Source organism: Equus quagga, chromosome 6 (assembly GCF_021613505.1).
Source record: "Equus quagga isolate Etosha38 chromosome 6, UCLA_HA_Equagga_1.0, whole genome shotgun sequence".
Classification (NCBI taxonomy): Eukaryota; Metazoa; Chordata; class Mammalia; order Perissodactyla; family Equidae; genus Equus; species Equus quagga.
In genome coordinates this window covers 97,589,854-97,615,577 of record NC_060272.1, presented here as the reverse complement: position 1 = coordinate 97,615,577, position 25,724 = coordinate 97,589,854, and the positions used below count along the sequence as shown (strand labels likewise).

The 25,724-nt window shown below is 38.5% G+C and overlaps 1 protein-coding gene across 2 annotated transcripts in view; it reads right to left on the bottom strand.

Annotated features, from left to right (window-relative positions):
* TRPM6 (transient receptor potential cation channel subfamily M member 6) overlaps positions 1–25,724 on the bottom strand; it is a 141,282-nt gene that overhangs the window by 21,374 nt on the left and 94,184 nt on the right. For both annotated transcript variants that reach the window (XM_046664948.1, XM_046664949.1), the window contains 7 exons: positions 24,337–24,469; positions 13,861–14,996; positions 13,571–13,683; positions 9,004–9,127; positions 5,826–5,917; positions 4,258–4,316; positions 2,706–2,731 (listed from right to left, as the gene is read on the bottom strand). In XM_046664948.1, the coding sequence (XP_046520904.1) occupies positions 2,706–2,731; positions 4,258–4,316; positions 5,826–5,917; positions 9,004–9,127; positions 13,571–13,683; positions 13,861–14,996; positions 24,337–24,469 (1,683 nt within the window). The remainder of the gene's footprint in view (positions 1–2,705; positions 2,732–4,257; positions 4,317–5,825; positions 5,918–9,003; positions 9,128–13,570; positions 13,684–13,860; positions 14,997–24,336; positions 24,470–25,724) is intronic.

Sequence of the window (25,724 nt, the reverse complement as noted above, 5' to 3'; positions counted from 1 at the left end):
ACGGCATAACTGCTTTATACCTGGTAGAGTAAGCAGTATAATGAGCCCAATTTCACAGATCTCTCTGGATTCTTGCTGCTGGATAAGGAAAGGAACAAAAATCCCTTCCTTTGGGGGTGCCTGGTAAAAAGTCAGATCAGCAGAAAAGACTATTCTTTTCTAAGTTCCATTCAATAATTAAAAAGAAAAAAAATTCAGATCCCACGATGGGTCACGCTAGGTGTGACAGATGTGAATAAGATGTGGCTCCTACCCTGGAGAAAAACAAATATGAAATACTGGGAGAGAAAAACGTGTATCACAATAATATAATCACAATACAGTTTCCTAAGTCACACGACAAAGGTGTACGCAGAGGTTTATGGAACACACTCATCCCGCCTGGAGGGTAGAACCTTCATAGACAAACTGAAATAACATGTAGGGGCATCTGAGTCTGATAAAGTTTCAGTCTGCATCTGAGTTTCAGTCCTGGCTTCACCAGAAGTGTGAGAACTTGTTCACATTCATTCAATACATCTTTATTGAACACCTTTGTGCCAGGCACTGGTCTATGCTCGAGAGAAAGAGTAGTAACCAAAACAGAGAAAGTCTCTGGCCACATTGTAGTAAAGGGAAATAGAAAATAAATAAACAAGTAAATATATGATGAATATAGTATATTACATATATATCAAGTTAAGAAGATTAGGAAGTGCAGGGGACAGGGAGGTTACTATTTTATACGGGTGGTTAGGCAAGGCCTCTCTGATAAGGTGAAATTTGAGCATAGATCTGAAGGAAGAGAGGGAGTGAGTCATATGGATAAACGACAAGTATCCCAGGCAGAGGTAACAGCAAATGCAAACACCCGGAGGCAAGACTATGCTTGCTGTGTTAAGAAGAATGTGGCCAGAGTGGATTGTGCTGAGAGGAGATGAGGCGGGAGAGTTGGAGGAGGGGGAGCAGATAAATAGGGCCTTGTAGACTGTGTTTGGACTTCACTTTTACAGAGCAAGATGGAATGCCATTCGCATAGAAGAGAGACTCAATTTGACGTACAGTTTAAAAAGGTTATTCTGGCTTCTTTCTGGAAATAGACTGTTAGGAAGCAACAGTTTAGAGGCCATCCTGTAATCCAGGAAAGAGATGGGGTGGAATGTGGAGGTAGCAAAGTGATCAGATTCTTGATATACTTTGAAGGACTTACTGATGTGTGGATGGGGGGATGTGAGAAAACGGGAGACAAGTATGATTGTAAGACTTTGGCCTCAGCAACTGGAAGGATGGAGTTGCTGTTTCCTGAGATAGATGAGAAGGGAGGTGGAACGTCTTCTTTAAGATGCTTTCTAGACACCACATAGTGTTACTAGATGGGTGGTCATATTTTGCATGGCAGAAATTGAATGAAAGGGTTCATAAACATGAGCCTAAAAATTGGCCTGGGGCCAGGCTGTGGAGTGCATTGAGAAAGACTAAGGGATTTTTGGTCTATCCTGTAGGTATCTGGAAGCCACTGAAAGTTTCTAAATAAGTGATGATTTATCATTTAGAAAGATAATTCCAAAAGGAACACAGGAAAGTTTAAAGGGAGAGAAATCAACCACAACGCTAACATAAAATCAAGGTTAAAAGAAAGTATATACTTTCTATTTAGGAAAATAAATGTTAGAGGCTTTAAGCGGGAGCATTGGGGTAGAGCAAAACAGACAACTTTTGAAGATGAACGTAGGGGTAATACAGAGTTAGAAAACAAAAGCTGATAGCTAAGAGTGGTGGGGCGGGAAGGGCACTGTAAATGACTAAGGCTCTCAGCTTGGTGAAGGAAGAGGAAGCTATCAGAGAGACCAAGAGCCAGTCAACAAAGAAATAGAAAAACAGCCAGGGAAGAATAGCCTCACAGAAACTTAGAAAATGGATTAAATGGTCAACGTCAAATGCCATGAGTTCAACGAGGACTAAAAAGATGTCATGTGACTTAGTAGTTAGAGTGGCGTTTCAATAGAGCGGTGGGGACAGACACCACGGGTTGAAGATCGAATGTTAATACTTTTGGAATCAATTTGGAGGTGAGGGACAGGAGTGGCAGTTTGAAAGCTAGGTAAAATCAAGAAAAAGATTCTTTTTTTTCTTTTGTACAGAAAAATGACTTAAATTTGTTTACAGGTGGAGGAGAAGGAATCACTTGCAAAGGAGGTACTGAAGACCCCATAAGCGCAATGGAACAAGGCCATGGAAGACGGAAGCATCCATCTGCATCAAGGGGTCAAGAATGTGGAAAGGAGCTCATAGACTGTGGTGAAGTTTGAGAGCAGCTATTCAGAGGGGCTTTACCGGGGAGTTTCACATGGCTTAGCCCTGCTTCGCCACTAGGCATAGCCTTCTACAGGGAGCATGTAGGAAAAAATACCCATAGACAATCTTACGAACAGTTCTTAATGGGAAATATGTAAAAAAGTGACAGTAAGAGTTGTTGAACAGTCTAAATGAGCCCAGTGGTTGTACCTTCACTCACAGAGAAACCAGAAAATCACAGTCAAAAACACGTGATTTGAAAAATTTTAAATCAGACATCAGTCCTGATTCAGCTTCAACTTTCTACTTTGTAAAGTAGACAAAAATCATAAATAGAATTTCAAGAACTACAAAAGTCTCTGCAGGAGAGTGAACCTCACCATTAATGAGATGAAAAAATAAAAAGAACATGTTCAAATATAAAAACTTACTGTCAGCTCCATTGGAACTTCTCAACCTGTTTGAAAAATTAGTTGTTTAGAAAATGCTTTAAATTTTTCAATGATCAAAGAAATGAAAATTGTGAAACAGCAACAACACAGATCCATATGTATATATGTATGTATGTATTTCTTTCTTTGAAAGAAATGCATCAGTTATATATGACCCCTATCTTTATCAACAGAGAAATAATTTACAGCCCCTACAATTATTTTCATAGAAAAATAAACACCAGATATGCATGTAATTCATTTACTGTGTATGCCCTAAGCTAACTGAAAAGTACTTGTTGGTTTTTGTTTTTAATTAGCTATGTGATCACACCATATATATCAGATTTAACTGTCTTTGTGTTGCTCTGGATCAATTAAACTAAAGCGTTCCTGAACTATGCAAAGTAGATGCCTACAAATGAGTCTGTGGATGTCTCTGGACAAGCCTACAAATCAGTTTCATTAGCCCACGTGGCCCCTAAATGTTTACAAGCTGAAATTAGCTCTCTCTAAATTGTCACTTGCCCTGCTCAAGTGCACAAGTGGCCAAGGGCAAGTCTGAATAAACACATTCAAGAATATCTCCAGTATTTAGGGTCCTGGGGGAAGAAAGTACAATTACAATTATTGTTTAATTTCATGCTGCAATGATCCACCACTCTGCATGAGCACAAACTACTGAACCTTTGGGAGAAGAAAGTCACGTGCACTTTAAAGTCTGGAGGCAGGCTTGCATGGAGAGACCCTAATGGGAGCTCCAGAAAAAAGGCCATCCCAAATAGAGCTGACTGAAAACTGAAAGTCACCTTCTGCCTGCTCCGTATCAACTGGCCCTTGGATGGTTTTGAATTCTGCTCCTATCGCTGTACGGATAGTTCATTTGATGATGTAACTGGAAAAATCCAGAAAACACTACAAACAAAGCAGAATAATCTTTGCTTGGTTGGTTTTCAAATTTTATTTCTCTGAATAAATCAAATTCCAGGAGGATACTCAAGTCTACAACCATGTGAGTTCTTTGTCTCCTCTCTCTCTCTCCTTCTCTTCCTTTCTCTCTCTGTTTCAATACTTCTCAAAGAGTTAATGCTTTGACAAACACTTAGGATGTTAAAGAGAAATGAAAAATAAAAAAAGATCAACCTCATGAACTAAAAGAAAAAAGAATTATTTTTAAAACAAAAGAAAAAACATAATCAAGTCTTCAGTCTAGGTCTTTTTCTTTGGGCAAAACAGATTTATTCCTGCTCTTTAAGGCAAATTTCACAATCTTATCTATCAGAAAAGATGATACTCATTATTCCATGTGTGCTTCTTTGACACTGAAAAGACAAATGTTTAATTTGAAATAGTAGTACATATTTCACAATATTCTTAAAAGGCACTCAGGTGAGATTTGGCTACCCTAAACAGGAAAACTTGGAGAATAAATAATTTTCCTTGTTGCTAACAAAAGAAACATATTTTCTGACCAAATTAAACCTTTGTTCCCAATCAGGTTAAAAAAAATAGAAGCCAAAGACCTTAAAGGCAGACATTTAGAAATACTCACAGGGAGTTCCTATCGAGGTTGGTGCGCCTGGAATTCCACAAAGAGTTTTTGCTCAGATCCTGAGCAGAAAGGAAAGGTCATTACACATGTACCCAATATTCTCCCACTCCAAGCCTGCAGTAATACCGTTTGCAAAACGCAATCCTCGGAGGGTATACTTCCTTTTTCCCCTTCCTCTAGCTCAATATTTCTTTTACTAAACACACTAAATCAGGCTAGAAAGATGCATAATGTTAGCACAATATCAGAGTAACTCAATATGTTGATGGACTTTAACAGAATGAAATTATTTTTATGGGGACATCAAAGAGAAAATATACTATATGGAGGTTTTCTACAGAAATGAGAGTGAACATATAAAATCAATTAATCACATGAAAGAAGGAATGAAGATCAAAGTTGACAGGAAACTTCAATTATTACATCAAGTCCTATTATCAGCAGATTATTGTTTCAGTTGATTATTTAGAATAACGTTACCTTGAATTTATCTCATTGTATTTCCTGTTTAGAGTCAACTATTGATTCTTTAAACCTAGAACACTCCAGGCAATACTCTAGGCATTTTCACTGGTGTTATTTTTGTTATCCATTATCAGTAATCTCATAAGGATGGCATTAGCCCCATTTTAGAGATATGGCTAATGAAGCTCACAGGTTAATTGATGTATAAAGCTTTGAAATCTAGGAAGAGGCAGCCAGGATGTGACAGAGCAGAGGAGGTCCCTGCCTCCAATTATCTTCAGTCTTAATTTACTTTCAAAACCTTTCACAGATTACATTCCTACAAGAACATCTGAGCCTGTCAGAATACATTCATACAGGTCATGTGTATATTGTTCCCAGGTGCATACAGATAATGTTCAAATCAAGACCAATATTAGATTTCTTGGGTTAGCTAACTAGATCATGCTTCCCACATGGTGGATGGCAGCAAAACCGGCACATATTTGTAGATGGTAAGGAAAACAGGCAGCGAAAGCAGAGAACCTCTGTGTTGGAGAAACACTGAGGGTCTTTTCCCCTGCGATGCCCAACTCCCCTCCAACACATCTGCAAAGAGGGTTGCTCAGCCTGTTTCAGTAACCACACCAAGTGAGGAGCTTACTACTTCTAGAAATAAACCATTCCATCCTTGGAAAGCTCCAATTGCTAAAAATTCCTCCTCAAAGTGGGCTGCAATCTGTCTCCCAGAAGCTTCTACATGTTGATTCTAGCTCTAACTCTGAAAAGCGTATTGAAAATATCTTATTTTTCTTCCACATGGCAACTTTCACATATTTGAAAACAGTTTCAAAAATTCCTGAATTTTTTCTCTTTAGAAATACCCAGGATGAATTATTGGGTGGATAAATGGACAAATAAACTGCATAAAAAGAACAAGTAAAGAACAAAGTGGGTTTGTGAAAAAACTGAGTATGTATTCAAAACAAAGATTTACATGTAATACCAATAAAAAGTAGAAGTCAACTAAGGGAGATAAAGGTAAAACAGACACAGTCAAGGAGTTAGAGAAGTATAGTGTGCAGGAATGTTTTTTTAAAAAGTATCAAATAAAACGTTTTTACCTCTTCAGATTGCTTTAGATAATCACTGACTAGTATAGCATGCCGTTCAATTTCTTTAGTTTTCATTTTCTGATATATGTAAGGCTTTAGACCTGGTTAAAAGGAAGAAAAAACATGAAAGAACACATGAAAATGTGTCACATTCAAATCAGTTCCCAATAGAAAGATCTGAACACAGTGTGTTCATCTAAATTTGAATATAGTTTTTTCCCCTTTTTAGCAAGTTTTAGCAAGATTCCTCTGTCCTTTTTTTCTCAAGTGGTTGAAAGTTGTATATTGTAGCTTTCAATAGTTACCTTCACATTTATAGCAATTTGTACTTCTGTGTCAGAGTCAAGAGTTAAATCACCCACAGCCTGTCCTCCCGTAAAGCAACACCTGTGGAAATTCTCTTACATTCACCTTCTTCTGCACCCTACTGTCCACGCTTTCTTTAAAATACATGAAATTTTAGTTCCAAGTTGTTAGGAATCTTTCCTTAACAACAGCATCAAGCATCAAAGTCAGCTACTTAAAAAACAAAACAAAACAAAAACAAAGGAAAGATCAGAAGGAATGCCAACAAATAGGTTTAATTTTTAGCTCCTTCTTAAAAAGCATAATGAGGATCATTATTATTATTATGTTTTATACCTGGTACCTACAGAGTCACTGGCATATCGTAGGTGTGCAATAAAAATTTAATAAATACTTGGTTGGATTAATTCTGAGAATAATATTTATTAAGGGTCCCTGGCTAAATGTAGGACATAACAGTTGTCATTTTTTGCCCTAAGGATTTTGTGCTGGGAAGAAAAGCATACAAGAAGTGCAAAAAACCTATTGGAATAAAATCACAAAACTTCATATATGATATTTTTTGTAATATAGTAAAGTTATGATAAATATGGTTTCAGTGATAGCACAGTATTATAATCAAAATAAAATACCTAAAAGCTAAAAATGTGCTTTTCCTTTTCACAATTTCCTCAGAACTTTACATTTCGTGTTTAGAGAGAGCTACCTGACAGTGTATCTCCCAACCTTCAAACTTGTATTTTTTAAAATTTTTTTCCAATTAATTCTTAACTTGGACAAGTTTCAAAAAACTAAGATTCTCAACTCAAGATGTGGTTCAAGGAGGATACCGGAGCCGGCCCGGTGGCGCAGCCGTTAAGTGCGCACGTTCTGCTTCTCTGCGGCCCGGGGTTCACCGGGTTGGATCCCGGGTGCAGACATGGCACCGCTTGGCAAGCCATGCTGTGGTAGGCGTCCCACACATAAAGTAGAGGAAGATGGACACGGATGTTAGCTCAGGGCCAGTCTTCCTCAGCAAAAAGAGGAGGATTGGCAGCAGTTAGCTCAGGGCTAATCTTCCTCAAAAAAAAAAAAAAAAAAAAGGAGGATACTGTCCTCCTCACTTCCTCTAATTAGCCAGGTTCCTGGAGTCAGCCTATTTCCCAGGACTTCTTTCCCTTTCTCATCATCAGACTTAATAAGATTCTTTTCCAGAAACTTCCTGCCACCCACATCTTTCTTTCTTTGAAATTTGTTGGAAAGAACTTAAATAATTTGGGGGGTGGGGATAAGAGAAATGGGTGAAGGTGGTCAAAAAGGTACAAACTTCCAGCTGTAAGATAGCGAAGTCCTGGGGATGCACCGTTCAGCATAGTGACTCTAGTTAACAATACTGCACTGCTTATTTGAAAGTTGCTGAGAGAGAAGATCTTAAAAGTTCTCATCACAAGAAAAAGAATTTCTAACTATGTGTGGTGACGGACGTTAACTAAACTTATTGTGGTGACCATTTTGCAATATATACATTTATCAAATCATTATGTTGTACAACTAAAACTAATACAATGTTATATGTCAATTATATCTCTATAAAAAAAGAACTTAAATAATTTAAGTAAGAATGATATACAATAACCTAAATATCAGTCAGACTATTTATAAAAAATGCAATATATGATATATATATATTTATAAATAAAATAAATACATTTATAATTGGTCTTAGAATCATATCTTTAGGTATGGGGTTTGATTTATTCAAAATTATAGGCTCTAGTAAACTGTGTGATTTAAGGTAAGACAATTAAACTCTCAAGTCATCTTTGTAAATTAAGAGGGTTCTGAATAATTTAATTTCTAATGTCTCTTTCAACTTAGTGTTCACTTGATTATCAGTGATTTAACAGACAATTGAATATTTTTAAACATAAATCAGGGTTTCTCAACCTTGGCCTTGACATTTTGGGCTGGATAATTCATTTTTGGAAAGGAAGAGATTGTTCCATGCATTGTAGGATGTTTAGCAGCATCCCTGACCTCTACCCACTAGATACCAAGAACACCTCCCCCCCCCCCCCCCCGCCCCGAGTTGTGACAACCAAAAATGTCTTCAGACATTGCCAGATGTCCCAGGGTGGGGTACAAAATTGCCTCTTGATGGAAAACCACCAACCATAAGAGCAAGCAAAGTTTTAAAGAAGCATAACAACATGGATTTCAATACAATGTCTGTTTCTATCTTAAGTTGAGTATTTCAAATAATTTAAATCTCTATAAGTCCTTAATTACATAGTCCTTTCTGATCAAAATTTAGTAAAGGTCTCTTATTATCTAATTCAAGCAGTTCAAAGTTCTGGTCACTGCTCTCAATTCTGTTCATAATCTCCCTCATCTTAACTGTCCAGACTTATTTTACATTCGATGCTTAGCTCAGAGTCTTCATTCCTAGCTAGTTGATCCATCTTCTTTCCTCTACAAAGGGATACTTGCCCATGGAATAAACACTATATATCAGCAGTAGTAAATAACCAACTACAACTCAATCCACTGAGTTCTGTGTAAGGGTCCATATCAGTGTCACATGAACCTTAAGAATTTATAAAATTAGACAACTCCCACCCCATAAATCTGACTAAGTCAACACTCTCTGAGCCAGGTTCAACAGCTCTGGATAAAGAGACTATCGAAATCTTAATTTTCTTTTCTGGATCCTGACAACAATTCCATTAAACAGAAGGAAATTTTGTCCCTTTCATAAAAATTAAAAATAGAAAAGAGGGTGTTGCCACCCTCACGCTCCCTCATCTCCTCTTGAAAGAACAGCAGGGACCATCAGTGGTCTGGGGGAAGAGTGAGGAAACTACCAGAGTTTTTGAATCCAAGAGTGTAGACTGTTACATACTTGTCTGACTAAATTTGGACACTGTGAGCCAGTTCTTGCTCCTCTCCTCTTCTTCTGAGATGTTATTTTCTCCTGGCTCTGAATTCAGTTGGTCACTTGGAGAGCAGGTATTGACTGTGATGACCTGGAGAGAAAGCCATTTGTTGGATCACAGTGACATTAATATGAAAACATTTTGGGTCACATTAATAGGGGTACCATGGTGAAGAGCAGCGGTTGTTGACATTGTCTGCACATTAAATCACCTGGGAAGCTTTGAAAACTCCCATGACTCATGCTGGTAGGACACAAGCAGCCATGTAATTTCTATTTGCAGTCATGACTGAGAACCAGGGTGAGGAGCGGGGCTTCTCAGACTCAAGTGCACACCAGAACCACCCAGGACTGTGTTAAACCGCAGATCGCTGGGTCCCACCCTCAGGCTCTGTGATTCAGTAGGTCTGCAGGAAGGGAGAATTTGAATCTCTAGTAAGTTTCCAGGCAATGCTAACGCAGCTGATAGAAGACCACAGTTGGAGCACTACAGGTATAGAGCCAAAAATCATAAGACTTGGACTCTAAAGAAGTTGTCTTGGAATTCTAGCTCTGTCACTTAGAAGTTACGTGAACTTGGGTAAATCACTTAATGTCTGTGAGCCCCATTCCCTTCATCATTAAAATAACAGACAGCCAATAATAATGGCTGGCCTCTGTACTTCCCAGGGTCAGAGAATAAATGGGGTAAATTGATAAAATACAAAGCAATAAACAAATGCAAGTTAGTACTTGAGCTCAGCTGCAATTCCTAGTTGAACTCTGGCCATTTTAAACATTCCAAAAAAAAAAAAGATCTACTTAAATTCATATTTCATGGGATTCTAACAACTTCTTTAGAGGGACCAGTGGCGCAATGGAAAACACGCCTGACTACGAATCAGAATAGTCTTCTTTATCAAGCTAAATCTCTCCCTCTAAAGGGTGAGTTTGCATAATTGTCTTAATACTTGTCTCTTTGCTTCTGCTTCTCATTCTAAAAAGAGCTGAGGTGCTTTAAAAAATGCATCCAGATTATTATATGGAAAAATACGTGGAGGATAGAAAAATGAAGCAGGGTGTTAAGATCATGAAAAGTGAAGTCCTACAGAATTGCTAACTCAGATCTAAGGCTTCCTAACAATAAACAAAAAGATTCACTAAGTGAAAATGAAAACAAAACATATTTTGGTATTTGTAGGAGATAGCTAAAGCAGTGATTAGAGAGAATCTGATAGCACAAAACGCCTGTATTAGAAAAGAAGAAAGTCTCAAATCAATGACCAAAGCTTCTACCTTAACAAACTAGAAAAAAAAAAAAGGGCAAATTAAATCCAGAGTACACAGAATGAAGGAAATAATAAAAATAAGAGCAGAAATCAATGGAACAGAATTTAGAGAAAAGCAACAAAATCAGGAGCTGGTCCTTTAAAAAGATCAATAAAACAGATAAACCTGTAGTCAAACTGATTATGCAACACAGAAATAAAACACACATCTAAAATATTAGGAATGAGAGAAGTGATGTCACTGTAGATGCCACGGGCAATAAAAGGATAATAAGAGAATTGTACAAACACTGTATGCCAATAAATTCAACAACTCAGATGAAATAAACCAATTCCTTGAAAGACACAAACAAAACTCACTCAAGAAGAATCAGATAACCTGAATAGCCCTATATCTATTATAGAAATTGAATTTGTAGTTTAAAACATTCCCACAAAGATGGTTTCATTGGTTAATTCTACCAACTAATTATGGTTGAAATAAAATCAATTCTATACAAACTCACCCAGAAAACTGAAGAGGAGGGAACACTTCCCAAGTCAGTGAATAAACCCTAGATCACCCTGACCCCAAAACCAGACAAAGACATTACAAGACAAGAGATCTAAAGACAAATATTCCTCAAAAACATAGATGGAAGAAATCTTATCAAGATTTTAGCAAAATGAATACAGCATATAAAAAAGATAACACATCATGATCAAGTGGGGTTCATCCCAGCCAACTTGACTTAATATTCTAAACATGAATTCTAATATTATAAAATTAATTTACATAATTCATCATATTAACATAATAGAAGGGAAAAACCATCTGATCATATAAATAGGTGCAGAAAAAGCGTTTGACAAATGCCAACTTCCATTAATGATGGAGAAAATTAGAAATAGAAAGGAAGTACTTCAACTTGATAAAGGGCATCCACATAAAACCTACAGCTAATATACTTATTAATAAAAGACTAAATGCTTTCCCCTTAACAGCAGAAACAAGGAGAGGATATCTGTTTCACCACTTCTACCCAATATTGTACTAGAGGTTCCAGCCAGTGTAATCAGGAAAGAAGAAGAAATAAAAGGCATCCAGATTTGAAGGGAAAAAGTAAAACAATCTTCATTTGTAGATAACATGGTCATTTATATAGAAAATTCTAAATAAACAACCAAAAAAACCCTATTCAAACAAGTTTAGTAAGGTTGTAAGATACAGGATCAATACTAAAAAATTATATTTCTATATGCCACTGCCAAGTAATTTAATTCAGAAATTAAAATTTTTAAATAATTGCATTTATAGTAAAATTAAAAATATTAAATACTTAGGGATACTTTTTAAAAAAATGTGCAAGACCTGTACACTGAAAACTACAAAACTTTGCTAAGAGAAATTAAGAAATATCTAAATAGAGAGATATATCATGCTCACGGATCAGAAAAAACTCATTATCATTTAGATGCCAATTCTCCCAAAATTGACTCATAGCAATTCCACTCACCCCAGCAAGCTGATTCTAAATTTATGTGGAAATTCAAAGAAACTAGAATAGCTAAAATAACTTTGAAAATGAAGAAAAAATTTGGCAGATCTACAATACATTATTTCAAGACTTTATAAAGTTACAGTACTCAAGATGGTGTGATATTGGCATAAAGACAGACATACAGATAAATGGAACAGAACAGAGCCCAGAAAGAGATCCACACATATTGTGGATATACATGGTCAACTAATTTTTGACAAAGGTGTCAAGGCAACTCAATATGAAAAAGATAATCTTTTTACTAAAAAATGGTAGAAAAAGTTGACATTTGTATTCAAAGAAGAAAGGGGGGTAAGAAGGAGAGAAGGAAAGAAAGAGAGAGGGCGAGAGGAAGGACGGAAGGGAGGAAACTCAGTCCTTACCTAGCCCCATACACAGTCATGCGTCCCTTAACAACAGGGATACACCTGCATCATTAGGCGATTTTGTCACTATGTGAACATCATAGCACGTACTTACACAAACCTAGGTGGGATAGCCTACTACACTCTTAGGCTATATGGTACTAATCTTATGGGACCACAGTGGTCTATGTGGTCTGTTGTCAACCAAAATGCTGTTAAGCGGGGCATGACTATTCAAAAATCAAGTCAAAATGGGTGCTAGACCTAAATATGAGAGCAAAAATTATGAAACTCCTAGAAGAAAACATAAGAGAAAATCTTAGTGATCTTGGCAAATATTCTTAACTATGATAAAAAAGCACAGACTATAAAAGAAAAAAATCAAACATTAGACTTCATCAAAATAAAAAATGTATGTGCTTTAACGGACGTTTATAAAAAGCACAAGGCAAGCCACCAAGAGAAAATATTTGCAAAACATATCCAACAATGAGCTTATATCTGGAATATACTAAAAAATTCTTACAACTTAAGACAAACAATCCAATTTTTAAAATGAACAAAACATTTGAACAGACATGTCACCATAAAAGATATATGGATGGCAAATAAGCACTGGAAAAGATACCTAGAAGCACAAGTCAGTACAGAAATGCAAATGAAACCAAGATGAGATACCACTACACATCCACTAATATGGCTAAAATTAAAAACACTGAGCAGGGGCTGGCCCTGTAGCCAAGCGGTTAAGTTTGTGCGCTCCACTTCGACAGCCCAGGGTTTCGCTGGTTCGGATCCTGGGTGCAGACATGGCACCACTCATCAGGCCACGTTGAGGTGGCATCCTGCATGCCACAACTAGGAGGACCCACAACTAAAAATACACAACTATGTAACTATGTTCTGGGGGGATTTGGGGAGAAAAAAAAAAGAATTGGCAACAGTTGTTAGCCCAGGTGCCAATCTTTAAAAAAAAAAACAAACACTGAGCATACTAACGATTGGCAAGGATGTGGACCGCTAGAACACTCATAAAGTACTACTCAGAAACTGGTGGGAATGCAAAATGGTATAACCACTATAGAAAGAAGTTTGGCATTTTATTCTAAAATTACATACTTACCATATGACTCTGACATTCCACTCCTAAATATTTACCAAAGAGAAATTAAAACATATGTCTACACAAAGAGTTATGCACAAATGTTCATAACAGCTTTGTGTGGAATAGCCAAAAACTGAAAATAACACAAATGTCCTTCAGGCTGTGAGCTGATAAATGAATTGTGGCATAGCCACTCTGACAACTCTCGAATTTATATTTTCACTTCTTCCAGTACAATGCTATTTTGTGTACCCCTGGCACTTTTGTGACACTTACTGGCACCTGTAGTCCTTTTGTTTTCTTCTTTTTCTTCGACAATCTCCTATCCTTGGTTAGCATTTTTGCTTTGATCCATGCCGACTGCCCTATCTCTGAGGATCTTGAAAGCTCTGTAAGGGAAACGGTTCACATGAGAAAGTTTAAGATGGTACCAGGAACCATTTTGTTTTACAGAAAAGACTGAGAGAATGGGGAGAATGAGAACGCAGTCAAAAGTCATAGACGTTTTAAAAACAGTAGCAATGCAAAGAATTTAATACTGGTTTAAAAAATTTGTGACTTCTTACTTTTAATCTTATAGAGCTTCAATTTCTCCTCCTTGTGGGATCTCAGACTATGACTCCTATTGAAGGGCCTGTCTCTGTGGAGAGGATTGATCCAAAAGGACGTGTCTGGCTGAAGCCATGGTCCCACCTCTGAGCAATCACTACTCTGGGCCGATCTTGTTGAGTCATCAGACAGGGATCTGCCCCGGACCTGCCTCTGGCCTTGTCCCCTCTGATTGCAGTCACTGTTAGAAGTGGAGGCCAAGCAGGTTTGCCATTTTTTCTCAATGCTAAGCACACCAGTTTCATCACCTTCCGAAAATGCCAGGTTCACATATCCACCTCCAGTTCGCATGCTCTCAGCTTGAGAAGGGAGGGAGGTCACTTTCATGGGTGCAGGTGTGCAAACCAAAGTGGGTATAACTTGTTCTCCCCTGTCTTGTCTGGCTGGTATCTGAGCAACTGGCTCGTATGGCTCCTTGGGTTCAGCCACCGAGTCCTGGGCTGAGACAACTGGGGTCTGCCAAGTCAGATGAACAGGGACCTCACTCTGGGTAACCTGTTCAGTTGCCAGTGCATCTGTACCTGCTTTCCCAGATTGTCTGGACAGGGGCAAGTCAGTTTCTGCTGAAAAAGGAACTTGCTTTAGATAAGAAGGGACCAGGAGAAACTGGCCATACTTTCGACGTCGTTGCCTGTTAACCCCAGAAGCAACTATTTTATTTTCTGTTTCTTGCTCCTCCTGGTCATCTCTTACGTTTGAAGTCTCTCTCTGCCTGTCTATACTCTCAAGAAGGGGCCTGCTCCGCACTCTTGGGGAATGCCAGCCTCTGGCCCGGCTCTGCAGCAAAGAAGTGGGCATGCTATAATACTGGCATTTCTTCTCCCCACACATCTCCATGTTGCCTAGAACGTCTGCACAGATGACATTGTTCCAGCTGTGGGAAAGTTTTCTGCAAGTAGAATGCTTTCTGTTGGTCAGGAGAGCCTCATCCTCTTGTAAGGTGTCAACAGCAGAAAGGACTTTTAGGGTGTCCACTGTCAGGGCAGAGAGGTCCTGCAGGTGTCCCACCTGGCTGTCCAAAGATAGTAAGGAGTCCTTTATAAAAGACACCTTTTCATTCATTTCTTTCAGTTGGAAGTACATCTCTGTAACCCTAATGGTGAAAGGAGGGAGAAAACCAATAAACACATTAAGCCAATGGGAATTTGCCTTCTCTTTTCCTGTCCTACTTCCATCTTTAGGTCGCTCCTTAGGCTAAGCTGCTTCCCAAAGTTAGATATGCCTTCTGCTTTCTTCTCTCTTCAACATATTCTCTCATCCCTGGTGATCTCACCCACTCCCATAATTCCCACTATCACCCCAATGAGGAAAAACCACAAACCTACATTTTTAGCCCTTATTTCTCTCTACTATTTCAGAATCACATTTCCAGCTTCCTGCTAGTTATCCTTGCAATCATCTCATCAATCAGCCCATTTGTCTTCATTAATATATTCATTGATTTACATGACAAACATTTGAACACTTCCTATTGGCAAGCACTGTGCTATTTTGTTACAGAAAGGAGATCCTGAGGAAGAAATCAGAATGATAGGAACAGAATCAATAACCAAACATGTAATTAGAGAAAAAATGTATAGATCTTTAAAAAAAGTTCCAAGTCTACAGTACAAACAGGCTCCCCGGGTTTCAAACAAAACCCATTTTAAGAGACTTACATTCAGAGAAAGACTGAGGCAAATTTTTAAAATTATTTTGAATACTTTAACTCAAAATGATGAGGTCCAGCTATCGATTCATGTAAAAACAACACAGGACATCTTCAGCTATTCAAGTACAAGTACAAAAGTAAATTGCAAGTAGAGTTAAATTAAATGTAACAATTGATTTCATTTAGAGAATGAGAGAGAAAGAAAGAATAAAGAAAACGTTGGTTAATATTTATCAGTATATATCTCTGTAAATATCTCTGTACAGGGATGGGTTTTGTTTTGTTTCCCCCAAAAGAGATATGTTAAAGTCTTAATCCCCAATACTCTCTGAATAATCTTATTTGAAGATAAGGTCTTTACAGAGGTAATTAAGTTAAAATGAGATCATTAGGGTGGGCCCTATGCCCATATTGATACTGACTCAACACAAGGTTGACATAAGGGAAACCATATTGTAGAAAAGAAGCCATATTGTAACTTTGAATGCTCTGTAGATTTTATGGCCCCTCTCAGCTGCTATAAGTTGATAACTTTATTCTTTTGAGTTCCTTAGGAATGTGATTGATCCCCAGGCAGAAAGTCTATTCTGATACCATCATCAATGACAACTGAAAGATCAGGGTATAGGGCGATTGCTCTGGTCTCTGATGCATATCCAGTAAAAGAAAAGACTATCAGGAACTGAGAACAGATGTCTGCCCCCACCTGGAGAGCAGATGGAGACCCCATTGGGATTAGGTCTATTTTTCAGGCGCTGTTAAAATTTGGATTGTCTATACTTCTTATCCTTCTGGTTAGATACTTGATAATAAAATGTGCCTTTAGATGTTGTTCTGGAACCGTTGAGCAAAGTACAAAATTCGAATAATGCAAAATGTCGACCTGAATCCAGGAAAAAGAGAATATTTCCAAATGAGTACTAACCAGTTTCATTCCTCTAACCCAGATCTATGACCCAATTCAGCAGGAAGTAGCTAGATCAGTCGTCACTCCAAATCCCTCAAGAATGAGGAATGACGAAAGAATAGGGGGGATGGAAACCAGCAAATAACTAGCCATTGATGATTAAGTAGCTAGGAACTAAAGTTTTTTTTTTCCTTTTTGCAATTACTGATTATAGCTTTTAGTTGTTCCCCTGCCCATTGTTAACTGTGCTGTTTAGGCAATATGCCACCAGACTCCCACAAGGTTCCTATAGATAACATCTCCCTGGAGCCTGGGTCACCATGGTAACTGCAGTTTGAGCTGTTTTTCAGGAATTAGAACCCCTTGTCCAGTTCAGGCCAGTTGAGACCACCAACCCATTAACTGGGCCCATGCAGATGTCCAATAAGCGATCTTTTGACGTCAAGAGGCTAAAACCTCCACCCTCAGATCATGCTAACGCCACCATCCTGTGAACACACGTCCTATGAAGAGGCATGAAGTCTCACTACACTTGCACAGATCATCAATTACCTCACCTCTCCTCACCTCCAATCATCTATCTCCACATTTCAGACCACCTTGCACCCCTACCCCATAAATATCCCTGAGTCCCTATTTTCAGAGAAGTGGATCTGATACTCATTCTCTCACTTCCTCACATGGCTGCCTTGTGATTAAACCCTCTCTCTGCTGCAATCTTGTCATCTCAGTGTTTGGTTTTCTGGGCAAAAGTCAAAAATGAACCTGGGCTTGGTAATAGTATGACTAGTATCCTTATAAAAAGGGGAAATTTGGACCCAGAGGGAAGATGATGTGAGGATACATAGGGAGAAGACCACCCTATGACTAGAGTGACATATCTACAAGCCAAGGAACACCAAAGATTGCCAGCAAACACCAGAAGCTTAGAAGAGGCAAGCAAAGATCCTCCCCTTGAGTCATCAGAGAGAGCATGGCCCTGTCAACATCTTGATCTTGGACTTTTAGCCTCCAGAACTGAGAGACAATAAAGTTCTGCTGTTGTAAAACACCAAGTTTTTGGTACTTTATTATGGCAGCCTTAGGAAACTAATACAGTTATCAAAACTTAACAGTCAATAGAATCAATTACAAAATATATCAGATTTGGTTACATAAAAGGAAACTCATACACCTGAAAATAGAATACAAAATTTTAAAACAAAAAATAAATTGGAAATTATTCTAACAAATAAGATAAGGTGTTTGTATCCTTTAATAAATCTAAAGCTTTTACAAATTGTTGAAGAAAAAAATTACAAAGATTCCAAAGGGCATGAACAGATAATTCACGAAAGATAAAATATGAAAGATAACAAAACATGGTAAAATATTCAATCTCATTAGGTAAGCAGAGAAATGAAAGTTGAGACAACGGTGAGCTCATCTACATTGTAACAACATTTTTTTAACCCGGCAAATTAAAAAAAAGATTAAAATTACTCAATATTGGCAAGGATGCAACATTAAGACATTCAATCAGGCAACATATACAAAGAAGCTGAAATTTCACTCTGCTAAGGCAGACAGATATTCATTCCATTATAAGAGAGAATACTATGCAGCCATTAAAAGTCAGATGGAGAAAGACAAATACCATGTGATTTCACGTATATGGGGAATATAAAAAACCAAACAAATAAAAACAAACTCATAGATACAAAGAACAGATTGGTGGTCACTAGAGGCAAAAAGGATCAGGAGGTGGGTGAAATGAGTGAAGGGGCTCAATTACATGGTGATGAGTAGAAACTAGACTTACAGTGGGTGATGATCACTTTGAAGTATATACAAATATCAAATTATACCATTGCACACCTGAGACCTATAAAATGTTATATGCCAATTTTATCTCAGTAAAAAAAATCATACTTATATGGCTGATAGTAATTGTCTATTTCTTGTAGGGGTGGGGATGTGGATGTCCACTGTGTTCTGCATTACATACTTTTAAATTTGGTATTAAAACTTTGTAAGTAGAGATAAAATATCTTTACAAAGAATGTTTAATTATTTGAAGAAATGTTTTGGGTGTGTGTGGTGGGCTACAAAATACAAACGTATAACTTTAACTAAAAATATATAGAAGACTAAATGGAAAAAGACCAAAATTTTCACAGTGGCCTCTAGCTTATGACCTTGCTTCATCTTTCTTTGCTTCCCCTGTTTCATTCTTTTATTTGGAGGAGGAAGTATACTTTCCAGTTTCTCAATAATGGAAATCTTTTATCAACAGGAACAAAGTGAAAAACAGCAAGGGAGGGAATCTAATCAACAGTTTCACAGCTGACATGACCATGCACAGAAATAAAACAATGATCCCCAGTCTTCTTTGGGGCTGGGAGAAGCAGTGATCACAGTGCGAAGAGGTTAGCACTTAGCTGTAGCAAGCACTTCCCGAAAGAGTGTAAGACATCCCCTCTCTAGAATACATCTCAAGTCACACGGATTGAGAAACCTTCCACTTCTTCCCTCTGAAGACTTTGTAGATAGGAATTAAAGAATAAAGAGGGTGGTATTTTCCATTTATATTGCCATCTATGTGGGTGGAACCCTCTCTTTCTTGCTTCTGCTATAGAATTCAACTTCTATGACTCAACAGAGGCTTAATAAATGCTTCCTGACCTCTAGAACCTGCAAAACTAGAATTGGCAAGGATGATGGGGGAAAGAGCACAAAATATATGTATAGTCCCTTCCAAATATGCTTAATTAGAGCCTCTCCATTTAGTGCACTGTTTCATCTAATTCAAAAACAGTACAGTCTGAACAGCAGTAATGGAGACTCATTAAGTTCCATTAGCAGCGAATGGATACAATAGAAACCAGCAACTATTCACAGCAACAGGTAACACGCTACAATAGAGACCTGTTAGACAAATAACCTGGTCACCCGCAAACCAGGTCCCTCTTGCTTTTATAGGCCCTGATTTTCCAAAGCTTAGTGTCCCGTGAAACATATTTTAATTATATTCATCAACCACCAACTACATTAATTTAATCTAGCCTTTCAGTCATTCTGACACATAAAATAAATTCTTATAATTTTAATTTCCTCTTTGCAAGGTTTGAGGGTGGAGGGAAGACCAGTATTGTTTTATTATGGGCCTTTGGACAAGATATTTTAAAATGAGATTATAACAAGCATAATTATAGTCATCATGATAATCATAATATCCACTGAGTGCTCACTATGTGCCAGGCATTTTACAAAGGCTCCAGATTATTATTTTATTGAATCCACATGACAATTCTAGGAGGTAGCCATCACTATTATTCTTTTCATGAAAAGAGGTCAGGTCACATGACCAGTCACATGGTGGTGACAGTGAGGCTTCAAACCCAGACGGTCTGACTCCATACTCCCTGGCAGTAACCACTGCACTCCAGTACCTCTCAGCAACTCAGGGATCTAGGCAGAGTTCTTTTGGGGGTCCTAGAGTCCCATGAAAGCCTAAGAGAATTACACCAACGTCTCCCATGCTGGGAGGTGTTCACAAGTGTTCTTCAATAAGGTTTCATGGTGAAATAATGACAGGGCCCGCTCAAACTATAACTCTGCTGAGTCACAACGTGCATTATGTTAAAGCAGTCAAACTTCTTGTAAAATGTAGCATTTCCCGAATACAACATGCCCATACATGCTTAATATGGAAAAACACCCAATGAATATCTTACTCCCCAAAACAGAGGGAGAGAAATGCTGACTAGGGTCAAAAAGCAGCCAGCGTTGCAAATAAAAAAAGTAAGATATAAAATAACCTTAATATGTTCTCTTTTTCCACTTTCACAACTACTTAATTCTATAAGGATATGGGCGATCTCTTCTCTAGAGGTAGGCAAACATGCAAATAGCCTCCTAATCTCCTTTCCCTCCCTCTTTAAATTACTGCTCAGTCACCACAGGAAAACATTCTTCCCTCTCTTCGTACCTCACTTATGAGCTTCCTAGAATGACCTCAACAAGAACAACCACATAAAAAGAGGGCTGGCAAGATAGCTCTATTAAGGGGGAAAATTGATTGATTATGTTTTGAAGTTAAATCAGAGCCTCCTAACCAAATTCTAGAGCCCTTGAAAGTATCTAGAATATTTTCAGAAGCTATATACCCATCTACCTCATAATCCTTCTCTACTCAAATGTCAAAAAAATTCAAGAGAAATATGATGATTACCAGTGCTAGGGTTATTATTATTATTGTTGTTGTTGTTGTTGTTAAATTCCTTGTTTGTAAATGTCTGGTTCTCAAATTTTCACTCTGCATTCACTTGACTCATGATATTACCTTCTCCTAGTTTTCCTTATACTCCTCTGGTCAATTCTTTTTTTTTTTTTGTGAGGAAGATTGTTGTTGAGCTAAGATCTGTGCCAATCTTCCTCTATTTTATATGTGGGACACTGTCACAGTGTGGCTTGATGAGCAGTGTGGAGGTCCGTGCACTGGGGATCCAAACCTGCAAACTCCAGGCCACCAAAGTGGAGCACGTGAACCTAACCACTACACCACCAGTCCAGCCCATCTGGTCAATTCTTTTTAGTCTTCTCCATGTTTTCCTCTTCCTCCATCCATTATATAGGTGTTGGTGCCTCTCAGGGTCCAACTCTCAGCTCACTGAGTTCCCTCATTCTACTTGCTTCCTGAGCATAATTGCTTCCTCTGTCATAGTTTTATTTTCTTACAAAAGGCAAATGACTCCCAGCTCTCCGTGTCCAGTTCAAATTTGCCCCAGGGCTTCAGATTCACAGATCTCAAGCCTCCCAAACATCTCTGGCTAAATGTGCCACTAGAATCTCAGGCTCAACACATCTAAACCTCATTGCTTCCGCCTCCCCCATTCATTTTGTATGTGGTGCCACCTTTCACCTAATTACCCTTGCTACAGATCTGAAAGTCATCCTGGACTCCATCTTCATCCTTAGCTCCACATCTGATCCCTAACTCACTTCAAGAATTGTCCTTTCTAAATATGTATTTATTCATCCTTTCTACTAGATCTGAATTTTTGTGTCCCCTCAAAATTCAAATGTTGAAATCCTACCCTGAAGGTAATCATATTAGTAGGCAAAGTCTTCAGGAGGTAATTAGGTCATGAGGGTAGAGCCCTCATGAAGGAAATTAGTGCTCTTACAAAAGAGACTCCACAGAACTCCCTAACTCCTTCCGCCATGTGAGGATACAAAGAGACGTTTGCTACCGGAAGAGGGCCCTCACCTGACTGTGCTGGCACCCTGATCTCAGACTTCCAGCCTCCAGAACTGCGAGCAGTAAATTTCTGCTGTTTATAAACCACCCAGTCTGTGGTATTTTGTTGTTATCATTGCCTGAATGGACTAAGATACCCACTTTTCAATCCCACCACCACTAACACGGCCAGTCCTTGGGACTCATCCTTCTGCTGCATAGATCTCTCGAGTGGTCTCCCTACTTCCAACTCTGACGCCTCAAATCCACACAGCAACTGAAGGAATCTGCCTAGAAGGCAAACCTGTCCATGTCACTGCCCGCCAGAAATCCTTCCATAGTTTACAGTGTGAAGTAAGGGGCTCTCCATGACCTTGTCCCAGTTCACAACTGGGGGTGGGAGGGGAGCTATCTTGATCCATCTTATTTTCCCTTTTTCTTAAGGTTTGGAAGGGAATTTGTATTTAAAAGAAATTATACTCACAAATTTTGGAGCCCATTTTTACATAATAATAGATAACTTTCATTGCACCCTTACCACATAGTCCATCTACATTATCTCACATAATCCTCACAACAACTCTAAGAGGTAGGTCTATTTTTGTGTCCATTTTACATATAAGAAAACGAAGACCCAGAGTACATTCACCCAAGTACAAATAGCCAGTAAGTGACAGAAGCAGGACTTCATCCCAGCTCTGTAAACTCCTATCTGGGTGTATGTTTCATACAAAACTGAGAACCAGGCTGGCCCACAGGACTCAGAGTACAGCTACAAAGAAGGCAGAATGTGTGGAAGAGGGAACGGGAAGCTCACAGAGCTATGGCCTAAGGATATCATGCAAGTAAAATAATAGGGTCTGAATTTTATGGGCTCACAAATCTTTATTTGATATTAAATTTCTTCTCAATATTAAAATTTAATTTGAAATTCAATCAATCAGCTACCTAAACATATTTACATAAATGGGGTATCAATAGATAAGTCCGGAAATATGACATAGGCCCATAATGAACCATTTAGAAAGTTTTTAATGTGGTTCAGTTTTAAATAAGCCCATATTTAAGGATTCACTATCTATGTGGACATCAGAAAAAATACATGCATCATTAGGCATAACATTTTATAGTCAGGTCCACCAATATTCGAAAATGAAGGAACACATTTATCTTCTGTCAACTTGCTTCCAGTTACAAAAGCAACTCTGTGTTTTAAAAAGTGCATATAATCATGGGGACTATAGTTAATAATACTGTATTTTATATTTGAAAGTTGGTAAGAGAGTAGACCTTGAAAGTTCTCATCACAAGGAAAAAAAATTATAACTACGTAAGGTGATGGATGTTAACTAGACATTGTGGTGATCAATTTGCAAAATATACAAGTATTAAATCATTCTGTTGTATACCTGAAACAAATATGTCAACTATATCTAAATTTTTGAAATGCATATAATCACATGGCGTCCTGTATATTTTAACACAATGCTATGCACCCACAATTAGCAGTACATCCACAATAGCTTTGATCCTGCCAGAGTTACTGCATACATTCACTTTCTCCAATACAACTTCTCTTTCCGCGAACCTCTGAATGGCCTCCCTGCACCGGCTGCCCAGAATCACACGCACCCCCACGCACCCTCAGCCGTGACTGCCATGAGAACCACGTTCCCACACCCTGGCTTCATCCCCTGGCACACTGCTCAGAGTCCCTCCCGGCCCCCTGCTTGGGGGGAAAGTCCTCCATTAACCCCCTTCTCGAGGACTTCACTCCAGCAAATCGCCTCCTCCCTCCTGCTCCTGCAGTTTCTCCCTTGCTGGTGGGTCATTTCCAGGAAGAAACACATTTATTTTGTTATCTCCACATCAAGTAGAATGAAAGAACTCATCCTGTCTCCATATTCCCCCCGCCTCCCTTCACAGGAAAACATCATTCAAAAGCTCTCTATAACTGCTGTCTCCACTTCTATTCGCCCTTCACATACTGCAGTGAAGCTGCCATCTATTTCACGGCACAACTGCCAGTCAGGCGCCGGGGGAACTCTGTGACTCCCGGTGCAACCAGCGCCCTGCACTCATCCTCCTCCCGACCTACCGCTGCTCCTGGACACCCCTTGCTGTCCGAGTTGGCTGTTCCCTCAGCCAGGTGTGCCATCCCACCACATCTCTCTGCCTGGCCCACCTCCCTCAGGTCTCTCCTCCTCAATGCTTTGAGTGACCTTCCCATACCACCAGGCTACCCAAAATGGTCCAACCCAACCCCAACTCTGGCAGACCCCTTGCCACCATCATTTTCTCTTCTCTTATACTACTTTATTCATCATTCTTTTACTGTCTGACGTTAAGTTACATATTTCTTTTTAGTCCTCAACCCTCCATGTGCACGCACTACAATGTAAGTCCTATGATGGCAGGGACCCTTGTCTCTTATTCACCATTTATCTCCAGTAACTAGAAGACTATCTGGGACACAGTAGATGCTAATAAATGTGCACTGACTACATGAATATCATATCCCACTAGAGAAAATTTTAAAGAACACTATCCTCTGGGTTTTGAAAGTACATCTTTCTAGTTTTTTTTTTAGACATTCGAGTAGAGTCAGGTTTAGATAGCAGTTTGGAGGTGGCAAATATATATATATCTTTTACCTCTCTGATGTCACTCGGATTTGTTCTTCACAACTACAATTCAGGCCTTCCATCTTCTCATGGAAGTATTTTTCCACACACTGTTCTTCAAAATCGTAAAGTTTTTTTAGATCCTCCTTACTCAGGTAGAGTTCTGTGGAAATGAATATGGACACAAAAAGGATCATTATTCACCCTCCATAGGAAGCTGAGGGAGTGTATGAGTGGCTTTTCTTCCACTTGTATTGAATATCAATAAACTGTAGCTTGTGTGATAAAAGTTTGCCGCCTCGTCACACCATATAATCTATAATATTAATTGGGAAATAGTTTGTAGAAACAACTGGAAACGCCAGTCTGGGTCTTTCCTATTTGTTCTATAAACAGATGTGGGAATCTGAAGATGATTCATGTGTAAGAGACACTTTATCTTCAATATTTTCATAGGTTAGAATGTTTTTACACATTAAGAAAAATTCACTATAAAGTCATGCATTGTTTTAATAACAGAGATATGTTCTGAGAAATGCATCATTAGGTGATTTCATCGTCATGCAAAAATTATAAAGTGTACTTACACAAACCTAGATGGTATAATCTACTATTCACCTAGGCTACTATGGTACTGATACGATACTGATCTCATGGGACCACCGTTGTAAATGCGGCCCGTCATTGATGGAAATGGCATTATGCGGTGTGTGACTGTATTTATATGCATTTGGGGAAAGAATCTGGTTGTCTTTTTCTCTTGCCAATTGTTTTATCCGTTAAAATGACCATCAGTAACCTCTAGGTTAAAATCAAGGTTAGAAGAAGTCAAAGGCTGTTGAAATTAATCCAGTAAGCGTAAGAAAGTTCTACCTTGTTACACTGAGTTTGTATATACTAAGTTCTTCTACTGAAAAAAGAGACGTTATTACCAGTCAGTAGCCAGTCAAGGCACACCTTCCCTAACATAATTAGAATTAACTCATTAAAAAACACATCATTTGAGTGTAGTAGAGATGGCTGGGGAACCGAGTGGGCTCTTGAGGAGGAGACAGCTGCATGCAGGATATAAGTGCGGCCAGAGTGACACAGTTGTGACCTGAGCAGGTCCTGACCTGCCAGTGCCTCAGTTTTCCTTTCTGTAAAATGGGAATCATGATGGTCACTAACTCATGGTCACATTGTTTCAAGGATTAAATAAAGTGCCTGTAAAGGCATTAGGACAGTGCTTGGCAACCCTCAATAAATAGTTACAACTTTTTTCAAAAAGACATCATTTTGTGATACTATGAAGCTAATGCAACTCTACATCAAACTTCAGCAGTCACCTCAGTCTATCGCCTCGGCTCTCACTCCGACCTAACAGAAAAACACATCATCTTTTGAGCAAGTTTCTAACACTTGGAAAATATAAAAAT